This window comes from Rattus norvegicus, chromosome 2 (assembly GCF_021556685.1).
Source record: "Rattus norvegicus strain SHRSP/BbbUtx chromosome 2, alternate assembly SHRSP_T2T, whole genome shotgun sequence".
Lineage (NCBI taxonomy): Eukaryota > Metazoa > Chordata > Mammalia > Rodentia > Muridae > Rattus > Rattus norvegicus.
The window spans coordinates 28,020,862-28,038,210 of record NC_141535.1 but is presented as its reverse complement, the minus strand read 5'-3'; the positions used below and the strand labels follow the sequence as shown (position 1 = coordinate 28,038,210).

Below are 17,349 nucleotides of genomic sequence, written 5' to 3'. Positions count from 1 at the left end.
CTGCGTTCTCCTTCGTACGCCTCTTTTTTGTTTTCAGCCCGAAATGATGCTTATTCCTCTCAACAAGTATTTATGGGGCCCTGTGTGTGAGGCAGTGTGGAAAGCATGCTGGGCTAACAGCTGTGAGCCACACTTCTCCCTGGAGAGGCTTCCTTAGGAGTGGGAAGTCGGGGAGCTACAATGTATTAGTTATCAGGCCCGGTTCCAGGTGACTTGCTTAATTTCTCTTACCATATGAAGGATTTGATATTTCCTTCATTTTTTTTTTTGTCAGAGGAGGAAACAGGCTCCAAAATCTGAATAGCTCGTACATTCATAACAAAGGCACAGGTGCAGATGCAGGTTCCCTCCACACTCTGCCTTGGGTCCAACTACTGAGGTAGCTTCCCAACCACGTCACGTCACAGGGTACTCTCCCAAGAGCTCCCGTGTCCCAGGAAAACTGTGCCTTCAGATAAAAGTTGCTTGGAGAATCTGTAGACTGGGTGATCTTCCTGTAGTGAGAGCCCTCCGCTCACGTTAGCAGTTCACCACATCGTTAGCCTACAGATGTTCTGCATGTCCCTGAGTCAGAATCCAACGTCTCAGCATCATTTAAACCCACGTTTCTGCAATTCGTCTGCTACCCCTGATAACTGTCATTGGCTGAGACAGATTTCGCCCATCTAAAAACATGGGCAGATGTGATTCTTTTTTTTTTCTTTTTAATTGGATATTTTATTTATTTCCATCTTAAATGTTATCTCCTTTCCTGGTCTCCCCACCGCAAACCCCCTTATCCCATTTCCCCTTACCCTTCAATGAGGGTGCTCCCCCACCTACTCACTCACTCCTACCTCACCGCTCTAGCATTCCTCTACACGGGGGCATCGAGCCTTCACAGGACTAATGGTCTCCCCTCCCATTAATGCCAGATAAAGCCCCTTCGGTTCCTTAAGTCTTTTCCCAAACTCCTCCACTGGGGTCCCTGTGATCAGTCTGATGGTTGGCTGTGAGCATCCACATCTGTATTGGTCAGGCTCTGGCAGAGCCTCTCAGGAGACATCTGTATCAGGCTCCTGTCAGCAAGCCCTTCTTGGCATCAGCAAGTGTCTGGGTTTGGTGACTGCATGTGGGATGGATCCCCAGGTGGAGCAGTCGCTGAATGGCCTTTCCTTCAGTCTCTGCTCCAAACTTTGTCCCTGCATTTCCTTTAGACAGGAGCAATTCTGGGTTAAAATTTTGGAGATGGGTGGGTGGCGCTATCCCTCCACTGGGGAGGCCATGCCTCACCTCTGGATATGGTCTCGACAGGCTCTTCCTCCCCTTTGTGGGGTATTTCAGCTAATGTCATCCCCGTGGGGTCCTGGGAGGCTCTTGCTTTCCTCGCATCTGAGACTTTCTGGTTGCTACCCCCAGTTTCGCTTCCCTCATTGCTACCCAACTCTGCTCAATTTCCTGACCCTCTGTACATCTCTCCATCTCCTCCCACACCTGATCCTGCCCCTCTTTTTCCCCTCCTTGTCCTCTCTTCTTCCCAAGTCCCTCCCACCCCCTACTTCTGTTGATTTTGTTCCGCCTTCTAAGTAGGACTGAAACACCCACTTCCTTCCTCTTGAGCTTCATGTGGTCCATGAGTTGTATCATGGGTATTCCAAGCTCTTTACCTAATGTCCACTTATCAGTGAATGCCTACCATGTATGTTCTTTTGTGACTGAGTTAGGTCACTCAGGATGGTATTTTCTAGTTCCATCCATTTGTCTGTGAATTCATAAAGTCATTGTGTTTAATTGCTGAGTAGTACTCCATTGTGTAAATGTACCACATTTTCTGTATCCATTCCTCTGTTGAGGGTCATCTGGGTTCTTTCCAGCTTCTGGCTATTATAAATAAGGCTGCTATGAACATAGTGGAGCACGTGTCTTTGTTACATGTTGGAGCATCTTTTGGGTATATGCCCCTGAGTGGTATAGCTGGGTCCTCATGTAGTACTATGTTCAATTTTCTGAGAACTGCTAGACTGATTTCCAGAGTGGTTGTACTGGTTTGCAATCCCAGCAATGGAGGAGTGTTCCTCTTTTCTCACATCCTCTCCAGCATCTGTTGTCACCTGAGTTTTTTATCTCAGCCATTCTGACTGGTGTGAGGTGGAATCTCAGGGTGGTTTTGATTTACGTTTCCCTGATGACTAAGGATATTGAACATTTCTTTAGGTGCTTCTCAGCCATTCGACATTTCTCAGTTGAGAATTCTTTGTTTAGCAATGTTCCCCATTTTTAATAGGGTTATTTGGTTCTCTGGAGTCTAACTTCTTGAGTTCTTTGTATGTATTGGATCTTAGCCCTCTATCGAATGTAGGATTGGTAAAGATCTTTTTCCAATCTGTTGGTTGCTGTTTTGTCCTAATTACAGTGTCCTTTGCCTTACAGAAGCTTTGCAATTTTATGAGGTCCCATTTTTCAATTATTGTTCTTATAGCATAAGCCATTGGTGTACCGTTCAGGAAAATTTCCGCTGTGCCCATGTGTTCAAAGCTTTTCCCTACTTTCTCTTCTTTTAGATTTAGTGTTTCTGGTTTTATGTGGAAGTCCTTGATCCACTTGGACTTGAGCTTTGTTCAGGATCAATTTGCATTCTTCTACCTGCTGACCTCCAGTTGAACCAGCACCATTTGTTGAAAATGCTATCTTTTTTCCACTAGATAGTTTTAGCTTCTTTGTCAAAGATTAAGTGACCATAGGTGTGTGGGTTCATTTCTGGGTCTTCAATTCTATTCTATTGATATACCTCCCTGTCTCTTTACCAATACCATGCAGTTTTTATGACTATTGCTCTGTCATACTGCTTGAAGTCAGGGATGTCAATTCCCCCAGAAGTTCTTTTATTGTTTAGAATAGTTTTTGCTATCCTGGGTTTTTTGTTACTCTAAATGAATTTGCAAATTGCTCTTTATAACTCTATGAAGAAATTGAGTTGGAATTTTGATGGGAGGGGAGGATGCCTTTCTATTTTCTGAGATCTTTGATTTCTTTCTTCAGAGACTTGATGTTCTTGTCCTACAGATCTTTTACTTGCTTGGTTAGAGTCACACTAAGGTATTTTATATTATTTGTTGCTATTGTGAAGGGTGTCATTTTCCTAATTTCTTTTCAGCCCATTTATCCTTTGGGTAGAGGAAGGCTTCTAATCCACCACATAAACAGACACAAAGAAAAAACCATGTGATCATCTCATTAGATGCTGAGAAAGCATTTGACAAAATTCAACACCCCTTCATGATACAAGTCTTGGAAAGATCAGGAATTCAAGGCCCATACCTAAACATAGTAAAAGCAATATACAGCAAACTAGTAGCGAATATCAAAGTAAATGGAAAGAAACTTGAAGCAATCCCACTAAAATCAGACACTAGACAAGGCTGCCCACTCTCTCCCTACTTATTCAATATAGTTCTTGAAGTCCTAGCCAAAGCAATCAGACAATGAAAGGAGGTCAAAGGGATGCAAATTGGAAAGGAAGAAGTCAAAATATCACTATTTGCAGATGATATGATAGTATACTTAAGTGACCCTGAAAGTTCCACCGGAGAACTCCTGAACCTGATAAACACCTTCAGCAAAGTGGCTGGATACAAAATTAGCTCAAACAAATCAGCTGGGAATCTTGATCAGCTTTGCTTTGTGACTAAAGCATGAGCCTTTCCCTTCTGCACAGGTTTGTGGCTTTTTCTTTTCTTAGACCCTCCCATTCCTCCTGAAGGACAAGAGGCCTATGGAAAGTTAGAGGTATTCCTCAGGGAGAGACCACCCGCTTCAGAGGGGTGTGTGTGTGTGTGTGTGTGTGTGTGTGTGTACACTCACACACTGAGACGGATGATGAAAGAGGAATTGCTTTTGCCCTCTGGCTGACTTGGCTGGAGGAAAACTGTAAAGGGACCTGGGTCTGGCACTCTCCCCTCCATGTGTCTGGCTGCTGAGAAGCACCAATGAAACTGGGTAATTTGTTTGCTTGCTTGCTTGCTGGTGTGCAAGCTAGCTTGGAAAGCTTGGCAAAGTACGTATTTTCTCTATGATTTAAAATGTAAACCATTTTCTTCAGTCTTAAATTGCCCTTAAATCTGTTTCCTTACCATTTTTTATTTGCTGTGTTTTTCTGTTTTCCTCATTTCTCATAAAAGTATCCACGTGTTCATACGAGGGAGATGCTTGATTTCTTGTATATCCTATACCTGGTAACATGCTCAATTTAAAAGTCGTAAAGAAAGCACCGGGGAGGTGGCTCGGCAGTTAAGAGCCCTGGCTGCTCTTCCAGAGGAGCCAAGTTCAATTCTCAGCACCTACATGGTGGCTCGCAACCATCCGTGATTCCAGTTCTAGGAAATCTAACACCCTGTCCTGGCCTCTGCGGGCACTACACAAATGTGCACATACATAGATGCAGGCAAAACACCATGCACAACCTTTCTTAAAAAAATAATAATCATGCAAACATGAGTTGTTTGGGATTGTTGACTGGGTCCTGCTGTCTGTGCTCAGTATGAAGTGCACCTTTCCAGCTCTTTGATAACTCACTGGGTTGTGACTGGCTATAGGTTTGTCTTTTGCACTCGCTCACCCACTAAGGGCTTGTCAATATGTGAGAGCTTTTGTTTTACCTAATCAAGATGAACAAACCATTTTCCAGTGAACAATGCAGTGGCATTTAGAACATTCTCGGTGTTTTGCAATGCCTACCCTCCTCTCGTTCTAAAGCTTTGCCCTCGGTCCCAAGCTCTCACTAAGCAGTCAGTCCCAGTCCTGTCTCCTGAGCTCCAGTGAGCGTCAGTCTGAAGTCTGTCTGTGAGGATTAGACCTGTGTAGATAGTACACGTAAACGGAGGCTTGTAGCATGTGGCTTTGGGGTCTTTCACTTAGATACACAGAGTTCTTCATGTTGTAGCATACATCAGTATTTCATTTCTATCTTATGCCTGAATAAAGTTGCATTGGATGCACACACCAAAACTTGTGTCATCTCTTCATTCCACCTTTTAGCCTTGCAAATAAAGCTAGAATGGACCGGATCCTACCAGTGTTTGCTTGAGGTATCCATTCTCAGTTGTTTGGCTTATATACCAAGGGTTTAACTTTTGAATAACACATACACTGTTTTCTCCAGCGTCTAAGCCATCTCATGTCCCCACCAGTGAGGCCCGGGACTTTGATTCTGCACATTTTTACTAATACTTTTTCTTTTTTATCGTGTTTATCCCAGTGGGTGTGTGATGAGGTCGCATTATTGCTTCCGATTTGTACTTCCCTAGTCTGGTGAGGTTGGGCGTCCTTCATGTGTTTGCTGGATATGTCTGTCTTTTTCTTAGAGAAATGCTTAGCTTTTCACCCGATAGTCTGTCTTCTGTTGTGGAGCCCACCGATGCTTCAACTGAACTCTGTATTAGGCACGCGAAAGATTCAGGAGGAGGGAGAACACGCTCCCATAGAAAACGAGTCAGCGGTACGTTGCAGCACGAGCATGCTGCGTATTGAGTTTCAGGTGACTGTTCCAGGACAAAGCTAAAACAGTTCAGTCATTAGCGCAGCTGGGGAGGCACACTGTGCTCTCACGTGTTTGCCTTGCTGTGACTCCCCATAATGAAGGCTCCCCCATCGAGGTTGAGCGGAGTGCCTCACCTGCTCTGTTGTTTCTCTGAGGTTCGAACAAGAGCCTCGCTCTCCTTGACAGTTTTTCTATGCCATCCCTTCCTACTTACAAGATGTCTTGCATAATGAGCTACCTGGGGGTGGGGGTGGGGCAGGAGCAACTGTGAGGTTTCTCTGTTTGACTCTCTAAGAAATAATTGGAGATGTCTTATGCATTATCTTGCTTTCTTTTCAGAGATTTATGGAGAACAGCAGCATAATTGCTTGCTATAATGAACTGATTCAAATAGAACACGGGGAAGTTCGCTCGCAGTTCAAATTACGGTACGTAGCAAAATAAGACAAGCGCACCAGGTTAAGGATTCTTTAGAAAGTCTTTGCTGTCAATAGGCTGAGGTTCACAGATCCGTGACTGACGTCTGGGATTTTGAGGTTGTTAGGCCACCACCAACAGCCATGCCTTAGCTGGAGTCCCCAGATGTAATGAAATAGGTCAACAGCCTGTCCTTTTTGACAGCCCTTCACTACGTGTGGCCGTTTTAAAATGACTTGGGAAATCCTGCTCGATTTTCATTTAATCATATTGAGAGCAAGACTTTTGAAAGTTACTTTTCAGCTTCTGACTCCCAACCTTATAAATTCCTACTTGAGTCATTATATTCGAGGGAGATGATACATGAATTAGATTAACTGTCACGAGGGCTATGTAGCAGTTTCGTCTGCTCGTGGCCGCCATGGCATAGTTTTAGGACCCCTGGCGGATATGTGGCGCTTTAAGAGATGACATCTCACTGGCTCTCCATCCTGTGGGAGGCTCTCCCTGGAACATCTTCAACTTAAAGGCTCTCTTGGAATATCAGGGTCCTAGTACCTGCCTAATTCAGCTCAGGCTCTGGTCTGGCTTGCTCTTAAACTCGATTTCTTCAACCCGCCCTCTTCAGGCCAGAGAACATGAGCTTCAGGAGGCTCCTTCATACCTTTGGCCCTGTGGAAAGATCTGTTTCCAAGAGCTTCCTGGCATCCTTCAGGGACGTCCCCACATGGCTTTTCTCTCTAGTGAACTAAGAGGTACCCTGTCATACCTCATGCCCAACACAAAGTCCAAGAGAGAATCTCCCTACCATCATGATACTTTTAATCTTTGTTGCTCACTTTATAGCCAAATATGACAGAGTAGTTTGCAAGCTAATTTCCTCCCATCTCTAGAATGATTGGCATAGACCCATAGACACAGGTAGCCCGAGTCTGGGTAGTTGATTCAGGTGATTACAGTGATATGGGAAATATAAGTGGTCACTGTCTTAGATGGGGACGTGGTGGCTTTTGGCTTTTGTTTGTGTGTTTGTTTTCAGAATGTTGATATTGCCACCAAGCTGAGTTTAATCTCTTGGGCCCCCCAATGAGGACAGAAGCAAATGACTCCAATAAGTTGTCCTCTGACATTCATGTTTGTCACCCCATGAGTATACATAACACACACACACACACACACACACACCACACACCACTACAAAGTAATAATAAATAAATATTTTTAAAAAGTAAAAGTATGCCAAACCAGTGGAAATTCTAATATTGAGGGATTTTAATAGTTCAAGGACTTAAGGAACAGCACTGAAGACATTTTGAGTGTTTAAATAAGTTAAATCCCTTGGTTTCTTTTTATCTGTATGTTTGCTTCAGATTACTTTATACAAATTTTCTAAAAGCACCACCTTCTCTTTGCTTCGGTAATTTGTTCTTTTTTAACAATGTACTTAAGTGTATGTATTTCTTAGGAGCCTCTGTTGCTTTTAATTGAGAGTTAAACAGCTTAGTACTTTGCTTTTTTGATGTTCTTACAATAAATAAAAAGAGAAAAGACAGATTCCATTGCGGTCTGATCCTTTATTTCTTACAATAAAAGCAGGTGACCCAGCACCTTATCGCTATGGCCAGGAACCCCTCATGATATTTTAGATGATCAGTGCTCTGTGTTCTTAGGACACAGAACATTTGATGGTCCCTGCTAGGCTGTGTTTTGATTCAGATTCTGGCACTGGGGCTTCATTCGGGGAGATTTCGGACACCTTGACAAGCAGGATGCAGGCCTGCCTGGTGATCTGAAACAAGTACACATGCCAGCCCTGTCTTCAGGTCCCTGAGCTGCTGAGACCTACCCTGTGTGGGAGCTTGTGGTGTGGAAGCTCACATGGTCTCACCACAGTGTAACTGTGAGTTTCTTACCTCCCATCGCTGTGAGCGCTACCACTTTGTATCTTCTCCCTGCCAGGAACTGATTGGAAAAGTTGCACTCATTGTTGGGCTCAGAGTGAAATTCTCAGGCTCTTCATGTAAATCAGTGTGAAACTAGTAAACAGACTTGACCCGGAAGCAGTGACCCGGAGGCAGTGACCCGGAAGCAGTGACCCGGAAGCAGTGACCCGGGGAGCAGGGCTTGCCTCACACATGGATACTCTTTGCTTCTTTGCCTGCTGATATGTTGCTTTTCAGCCCTTCCCTCAGCCTTCTTGAGTTCACCCCCCTTTTGGGGCTTGGGGATTCATGCATATTATTTGAATCTCTCTGGGCCTACAAAATGTGGACCCATGATCCAAAGGAGAATGATTCAGACAATGGCTTTGTTCCAGTTCCTTAGGGTGTTCAAGGACATATAGAGCATCTACCTGCGCCCCAAGGCAGATAAGCAACTGTGCCATTTGTTAAAGACTGGGAAGTGAGCTCTTTATTATACAATGCCAGAATAATTATAGTCTAATTATGTAATACTTTCCTACCATTCCGCCCCCAGCTGCAGCTAAATATGTAGCATGGCTGTCATTCTTCAAGGACACAGTCTGTACTGTGGGATGCTGGCAATGTTAAAGGTGGACACTTCAGTCCAGGGCTTTGTGAATGGCGACTACCATCTATACTTTATGAGATGAATAAATCCCTTCTCATCCTTGCCACCACCCATGACGTCCATCAAGTAGCAATCCCATGAGTCCCCTTGCCTGTTCTTTGGTCTTCCTGGCTGATTCTGAGCCTCTGAGTAGATGTGGATGTATCCAGAATCTTCCTAAAAACCACTGCTTTGCCTTGTTTATAGTGATGTGTGTCTGTGCGTATGTGCCTGTCTGAGTATGTGCATGAGGTGTGTGTGTGTGTGTGTGTGTGTGTGTGTGTGTGTGTGTGCGCTTTTATGTGCATAAGGTGTGTGTGAATGTGTGTATATGTACATGAGGTGTGTGTGCATGTGAGTACAGGTGTGTGCATGTATGTGCATGAGGTGTGTGCATGTATGTGCATGAGGTGTGTGCATGTGTGTGAGGTTTGCATGTGCACGTGTGTGTGTGTGTGTGTGTGTGTGTGTGTGTGTGTGTGTTCTGTTTTGGTAGAACCTAGATGAAGTACCTTTCTAAGATATACAGAACAGCACATGTTGATCGCAATGTCAATTGACAAGAAGACATTGAGAACCAGGAGTATTCCTTTTGTGATCCTGACTACCTACCACTCTGGTTCCAAAGCACAGTCAGGCACCCTGCGTTTGCATTATGCACTTTGCACCCACTGGGACACTGTGCTGTTTATGGACTTTGTCTGGACCCCACCATGGACATCTCTTCCTTATGAGCCTTAGAAACCCTTTAGCAGGAGCACAGAATGCATGGTCATTCGCCCATTATCTTTCTCTCTCTTCCATTTCCTTTTTCCTCCCAGTTTTTTAACCTCTGATCTTAAGGATTAAAAAATAAGGACATCTGAGATGTAGGTCATAGTTCCCAAGAACAAACATTAATAAGGCCACAGTGTTTTTCTGCCTGAGAAGTATGAATAATTAATACACATGATTAGGTTCCCTGGTTCTAGGAATATGACTCAAATTGATTGCCCCATCTTGCTGCAAGTTTATTTAAATAGAGTCATCAACCCCAAAATAAACATCACTGCTGGTCACGCATGGGACAGGACTGTGTCATTCCTGCCCCTACCAATGTTCCTTCATGTCAGTGGGTAGGAGATTTGTTCTCTCTGAAGAGTTTAGATTTTGTGGATAACCGTGAGCATGATGTTCTATAGCTCTGGGACTTATTTCTGAACCGCCTTACGTGCAGACAAAGTGATTATGTCTGAAACACCAGCTTGCACGTTTAGTTGAGATGTACAGGTACCTTATAGAAAAACATTCACCAGAGAGGAGTTTGACAGAATGTGCTTAGCCGAACTTAATTACCTAGTTCTCAAAGTTGACAAATCAGCCTGTGTGGAGTTCATGTCTCCACCCTCACTTCTGAAAGGTAGTTAGCACCTGAACTGCCTTCCCGCAGAGCTGAGCGCAGACTAGACCAGGTGTCTGGGAAGCGCTTTTGACAAACCTGGATGTTGCTTGCCTCTCAGGGGGCATCCTTTGTAATGTCTTGCTGACTTGATAGAACATGTTTACAAACAATGACGGTGGCTAGACAGTGTACAGAACAAATTAGTTGGGTGGGGCAATTGGATGAAGAAATGGCCCAAAGGGCTTGGGGCTGTCAGTGGCATCAAGCTAGCCGGGTTCTCTGAGCAGAACACAGATGCTTTTTTACTTAGCTGTATGCAGATAGCTGTAGTCTGCAGTCATAGGAACAGGCATCCTCCTTCAGTGTGCCAAGGTCCTCCCCGCCTGCACCTCCCCACCTTGCCGTCACTGAGACGGACTCGAGGAAGCAGACAGCTCGTGTTGAGTTTTTCCTTTCACTGAAGGCTTTCTCAAGCCTTAGAGAATAAGGTACTGTGACTCTAGGACCTTACAAGTGCTATCATCTACCACAGCCTGGATTCTTCCACCTGTGGTCCCAAGTACTTTGACAAATGCCTGCATATGCCATCCATGGCTCTGGTCATTACAACCCCCCATGAAACACACATTCTTATAATCATTCCCCAATGGGCAAACAAGGATAAGCAAAGGCCAGAAGTGGTGTGGGATCCCACAGCTAGGAAAATACAGTCCGACTTCACCCAGTGCTCTGCTGCTCTCCTAACAAATAGGACAAAATGCCAGCAAATTGCAATGCCTCTTAGGTGGGGAAAAAAAAAACCTTGAAGAATCTGCCCATGAAGAAATATCCATCCACTTTCCTTTCTTTTTATTTCTCTCTTTGCACTGTGTAAGAAAGCCTGCCCTGGGATTCTTTCAATAGCAGGTTCCAGTCACACAGTTGCCGTGTTGGATAGGTCAGAACTTAAGGTATTTGGAGTTGCTTTCTATTGGGAAGTTAGTTTAAATCGAAACCACAATTGGACTCTATTCAGATTTCTCAGGTGCACAGAGGAGGTCAGCAAGAGAGGAGCTAACTATATGGAAAGTTACACAGGTGCAAAGAGCTGGACAATGGGGGAGGTACCTGCCACTCCTGTCTGTCTTCATGCCAGTGGGTGTGGCTGTAGGCAAAGCGACATTGCAAACCTAAGAAAGGGAAAACAAATGTTTCTCTGCGTGTTGCAAAAGGCCAGAATATCTCATGGTCGGTTTGAGCCACATTGGGTTCTCCTAGTGGATGGGAACGTGGTCTTCTCCGTGACCGTGGCCATACTACTACACTGCACATTGGACTAAAATATCAAAACAAGGGGGTTCAAAAGTCAGCTCATAGCAATAACGAGTTCACACTGTCAGTGGCGCAGGGCTCTGTCTATGTTGCTGAATTAACCAAGTTCCAACAATGCTTGCATAAAACTAACGCTAGTCTTGTGTATCTTTCAGGGCCTGTAACTCAGTGTTTACAGCGTTAGACCACTGTCACGAAGCCATAGAAATAACAAGTGATGACCACGTGATTCAGGTATGGGAAGAAGCCCTTCGCATCATTAACACTGACAAAGAGCCTTTCACGTTCTTCCCACCTCTTCATCTCAAATACTTTCCCATGATTTTCTCACATTTGCGCATTTTCTTGAGGAGAGGAAAATTGGTATATGAGAAGATGACTGGTAAAGTTAAGGATTAGTTATTCAAGAGAATGAACGTTGTTCTGTGATTTATCCTTTTTAAACTGTATGCGTGTACACATGTGTGTGGGTGCCTACAGAGTCTAGGAGAGGGTGTGCGATACCCTTAGAGTTATGGTTATAGGCAGTTATGAGCCACACAATATAGGTGCTGGGAAATGAACCCCGATCCTTTAGAAGAGCTTTGGAAGAGCTCTTCACCACTGTCTCTCCAGCCCCCATAGGTTAAACTTATTAATTCAGATCAGGATTTTGTTACTTCTTAGGTAGAGGTGGGAGAGAATTTAGGCTGTCTGTAAAAACAGTATTTATACAGAATTGTTGAGCAAACTCGTAGGCAGCTATGGGATGTTAGCTTGCAGCTGGTGTTCTAATATAAAGCAGGTATTCTAATATAATGCCATCTTTCTAAGAAATGCATACCTAGAGAATCTTTCAACTGCCTCACAGAGTACTTAGAAATGTACCTGGTCCCCAGAATGGCAATGGCCTGACTGCAGTTGGTGTGCAGGAGCCTTGAGGGGCATCTGCTGTTATCAGTGGAGCAGGACACACAATGACCAGCACACCATGGCCCCCTGTGGCATCAGCCTCCTTTTGAACCCTCTGCCGTCTTCTGTGTGCACTCAGATATCCACTGATTCTATCCCATATCAAGAGTATCATGGGTTTACCACACCTTGTTCCTATCACGAGCTTTTCATTGGGTTGTCTCGGCTTAGTTCAATAGTCTCAAAGGGCAAGTAGATGAGGATACAAGACTTAACACAATGAGGAACTTACACAAGGAAAGGCCCAGCCAAGAGCACTGAAATCAAAATACTTCCCCACATTCGTGACCCCGGAGCTTTCCTGCGAGACTTCATTGGGGGGCTATATCTTAGATGATGCTTGACTGACTCTCGAAGTGGAACTGAAAGCTTCTGTTCATTGCTGGCCATGTGTGTCCTTCCTGCCCACTGCTCCACATCATAAACCACCCAGAAAGCTGGGCACAAGTCCCACACTCGTGTGCAGATGCAGCCCTTCAGTTCTGCTCCCGAGGCCGTTGGCTTTTCATCTACCTACCTCACGGTGGGAAGCTGGGTTGTGATGCAGAACTGATGAGAAGCAGCCCCGCCCTCTCGTGCCTTCCCCACATCATACAAGAACCCAGTCCTTCGCCCCATGGCCACACTTTGTGGTTAGCAAACCTGAATCTCTAGGACAAGTGATGTAGTAATGTGTTACATGACATCAATACCACACACACACACACACACACACACACACACACACACACACACACACACCAATCACTCCCATGAACAGAAAGAAATGAATGTGAGGGCTGTTGGTGGCCACAGAGGGGGAGTCGCTATGCTGAAAGGGAAACCTGAATGCTGGAGTATGTTGTGCCAGGGAGAGGAAGGCAGGGGAAGTGAGGCTGAGGATGCTTTGTGCAGGGAACACTCTGAGGACTCTCGTCTGGATTTCAGGGGGACACATCAAGGACAGGATATTTCACACATGCAATTGGTTCCATCGATACTCCATCATGGGGCACTTGAACAGACAGTATACATGATAAGCTATAGGGACAGCATCTTATGTGTCAGCCTACCTGTCTCTGCTGCCTCTGTGCCTCCAGCCCTCTGCACCATCTATTTGCATGTGCTCTGATAACACTTGCATGTGCTTCCCATGGGATGGTGCAGTGGTTAGCGTTCTATTCTCATTGGTCTCAGTTACCCTGGGTGCCAGGCAGTGTTGTTGCAGACAGAAAAGACCCGGTACAGAGAAGTGGAGTCGTCTGCCAGTGGTTCTAAAGGGTTTGGGTTTGGCACACTGACTCCAGTCATATCTGTTACACCTCTGGATTCTGGTGTTCTAGGATCCTCAATGTAGAAAAGAGTCATAACTATAACTCAGATTTCCAGAATGGGAGAGCGGAGCCCACACATTTGACAGTGAAGGAGACAGTTAACAGATGAGGACGGGGCTAAACACTTTAAGGTGGCCATGGACTCCCTGGGTGTTCGCTGGAATCGTGTGTATCCAAAACACAACTGCGCCTGAGAATTTCGGTGTCCTACGAGAGAGAAAGACACATTTTGCTTTCTGTGTATTCATTAGAATTCCCTTCACAGAAGTCCATGGGAGCCCTTAGGAATGGTACCAACACAGACTGAGCAGAGGTCAGAGAAGGCTCCCTGGAGGAGGAGACACGTTGCAACTGGTGGGGAAGAAGTGAGAAAGGCTCTCTCAGTAGACAGAGAATGTGGGGGAAAGCCTGGGCCAGGATAGAGAGCAAGCAATGCCTGGCCCACGGAAGAGCTGGGCTGTGAGGGATCTGGGGATCATGATGATGGTGTCAGGACCCCCTCCTCTTCAGCCATTCCCACAGTGCCTGATAGTCAGAGATTCCTCCACATGATTTAGCTCCTAGGGCGGATGTGTTCATAGAAGCTTTGCTCCCAAGGGAATATCATCCTCCCACCCCTTCACCCCCACCCCCAGTGTCCCTGCATTGCCCACTTCCTGATGGATTACCCCAGCCAAGGGGATAGTGGGAACGGCTAGCGAGAGTGTTTCTGAGACAGCAGATGGATGGGAACTTTGCCCAAAGAAACTGTTGACCCAGGTGCAGTGTGCTCACATCTGCCGCCACTTATTCTCTCGGCTACAGCTACTCGTGTGAGGACTGTGATCTTTAAAAAGAAACTGGGGGAGGACTGGAGCCTGGGGCCAGATAAGGCAGTAGCTCTAAATCCCAGAAGACCCTGCAGAAGTTTGCAAAGAACGTTCTGAGTCTGCTGACCTCCGAGTGCACCGTGGGCATTCTCAGTCTTTGTCCACCCTGCAGCCAGCACTTCAAGGGTGCACCCCAGCCTCTAGGCTAACTGCATTTGCTATTCATACTTGGTCAGAGTGCTCCCAACCGTAGCATTGATTAATAGATGGGAAACGGAAAGACTCATAGCTTCAGATAGCTGCCTTGCACGGCGCCACTAACAAATCTGCAACGTGTCGATGAATATATGCTTGGTTGTTTGTTGTTTAGGGGTGCTGGGAACCAGCTCATGACCTAACATGTGCAGGAGAAGCACTGTGGACACCAAGCCACAACCCCAGCCCTCTTCCTATTAATTTTTTCCTGCAAGGGTTCCCTTATTCTGTGGGATGACAGACAGTAATTGAGGTCTACCAGATGCTGGAGCTATTAGCCAAGGGCTTCCTGCTCCTTTGTCCCGAGGCTTCCTTGCATTCTCCCAGAGGACCAGGATGTCACATATAAACTGCAGTGTGAGGCTACCACTCCTGCCGGATGAGGAAGGAAGAGAGCACGGCACCTGCATTAGAGCGTGTTGTCATGGGAACCTTATGCTCTGTATACCTGTATCCGCACAGCCTCCCAGTAGGGCGCACTGATCTGTAACCCCTCCTGCTCACAGTATGTCAACCCTGCCTTTGAGAGGATGATGGGCTACCACAAAGGGGAGCTCCTGGGGAAGGAACTCGCTGACCTACCTAAGAGTGACAAGAACCGGGCAGACCTCCTGGACACCATCAACACGTGCATCAAGAAGGGAAAGGTGGGTGGAGCCACGAAACCCACCCACACTCCTCCCTGAGTGCTCCCCCTCCCTGATGCTTCAGTCTTTGATCCTCAAGATTAACCTCTCCAGTAATACCGTAATTCAGTTAAAGAACTTAGTTTTTGCAAAAAGAAAAAAAAAGGTTTAATTTTTGCCGCCAACGGGATGCCACAGGAGCGAATTGTTTTGTGGAAGGCCACATGGTCCTTTGCATGAATATACCCCATCCTATCCTTGCTGTAACATTGATCTCTGAGCAGGGTTCTTCCCCAGATAGCTGTTTTGTGCTATTTTTTTGGTTTATTGGCGTTTGAGAGGAGGGGCTAGAAAGATCTACTATCCACATGGCACAGTAGGCTCTGTTTATTCAGTTACATGCCTTCCTTCTGTTCTCTGTATTCGATGTTCGATACTGGGGCAACTCTTCTTCCACAGCCCCTCCTGGCCCCACACCCACACTTTCTGCTTCTTCTGAAGGAGATGAAGGCACACTGGAGGCAAGAGTGGGATCTCCTGGGCAGCCACTCTCCTCTCTCAGAGCTGGGCAACCTCTTGCTTCTCCCGAAAGCTCCTAAGGCTTTGCTTCCTTCTTTCTTCTCTGCTGTGTAGCAGTTAAATGTCGTGTTCATCGGCGAGAGTAGCACTAGCAGAGATAGCATGAATCTGGATTATCAGAATGTCCAACTTACTTCTCAAACCAGAGCTAGTAGACTTGAACATGAAACACGAATACTACATAAACTACTCATTTTTCCCCCAAAATAACCCAGGCATATGTGGCACCCTCAAAGGAAACCCTCTTTAGCCATGTCAGATAGAAAAGAGGTAGGACATGGCTGCAGGGACCTCAGTTTCAGTTATCCACTCCCTTCCAGAAACAGTAGAGAAAACTCCCCACCCTGAGGCTTCCTGCCTCTTTATTTCTATCCACTTCCCATGGTCCGAGGCAGCAGGACTCTTACTCTCCTTTGATATCGTATATGGAAACAATGAGGGATCACAGTGGCCCCAGAGATGTGGTGGGCAGAGGACTCCTAGAGTTTGAAAGCTCAAGTACTTCAGGAAGGATTGACGAACTACACAGCTATAAACAGGTCCTCTGTTTCCCTGGGTGTAAGGTTATTGGACTCGCTGAACCTTCATCTACCCGTCTGTAAGTTGAGAATGAGAGTATCAGGTCCACTGGTTGGTGTGAGGATTTTGAGGCCAGCTCTCGGACTCTGGTGTGGTGGCAACGCCAGCTGGTGGGTGGCCAGCTGTCTTAGAACTCACCCCTGGCAGTCAGCTTGGTAGTGGACATGCTGGCCTGATGCTCTTACATTTACACATGCGATCGTGATAGCGTTGTAGTGGGTATGACTGTGTAGCAGTTTCGTGACATGTAACGAAAGTCTGTGGGGAGTTCTCACTAACCTGCAGAGACCCACTGTGGGAGCAGCTGCGCTCTCAACTGAAGGATCTCAAAGGCTCTCTTTGTCCATGTAGGAGTGGCAGGGGGTTTACTATGCCAGACGGAAATCCGGGGACAGCATCCAACAGCACGTGAAGATCACCCCAGTGATTGGCCAAGGAGGGTGAGAGCAAACTCTTCCACTCTTTCTGCTGCAGATAAGAACTCAGGCCCCCATGGGCATTGTCTGGTACACTAAATACCACTCTAAGCCTTAGAACAGCACACACAGTAGGGTTTGCCTTCTATGGCTAGTGAACTCCAGCCAGTACTACTAGGCTCTGCCCTCAGGCCACAGGGGATGGCCTTCTTGACTGTAAGCTTATACAAGTTCTCCGAGAGTCCCAGAGGCACCAGCCCCACCATGGAAAGTGTCTGAACAGGAGCCCATGGCACCTGACCAGAGAAACCTAGGGGCGGAGCATGAGAAATAAAGCGTATGACTTCCTTTCCTTCTCTCAGTTACATTCTAAGGGAAGGCTCAAAGCACCAGCTATATGGGACCCCCTAACTATACCTCACTGTGAGTCTTGCAGCCAGCACACAGGTCAGTGCTGCCTGGTGGATTGACCCTGGAAGGGATACATCTGAGTGGCCTCTGAGAGTGCAGGTTCTGATGGGCTCCCGAACAAGGGTGTCCACCATAGGGAGAAGCTGCCTGCCGTCCCCGACGACAGGCACTGCCTCAGGTCAGGGATCCCAACAGTGGCCTTTAGAGAGCCACAG

The 17,349-nt window shown here is 46.2% G+C and overlaps 1 protein-coding gene across 8 annotated transcripts in view; it reads left to right on the top strand.

Annotated features, from left to right (window-relative positions):
- Pde8b (phosphodiesterase 8B) overlaps positions 1-17,349 on the top strand; it is a 232,890-nt gene that overhangs the window by 153,245 nt on the left and 62,296 nt on the right. For 4 of the 8 annotated variants that reach the window (XM_087621627.1, NM_001439445.1, XM_087621623.1 and 1 more), the window contains 4 exon segments: positions 5,855-5,943; positions 11,351-11,429; positions 15,030-15,170; positions 16,659-16,747. In XM_087621627.1, coding sequence (XP_087477753.1) covers positions 5,855-5,943; positions 11,351-11,429; positions 15,030-15,170; positions 16,659-16,747 — 398 coding nt within the window. 8 annotated transcript variants of the gene reach the window in all.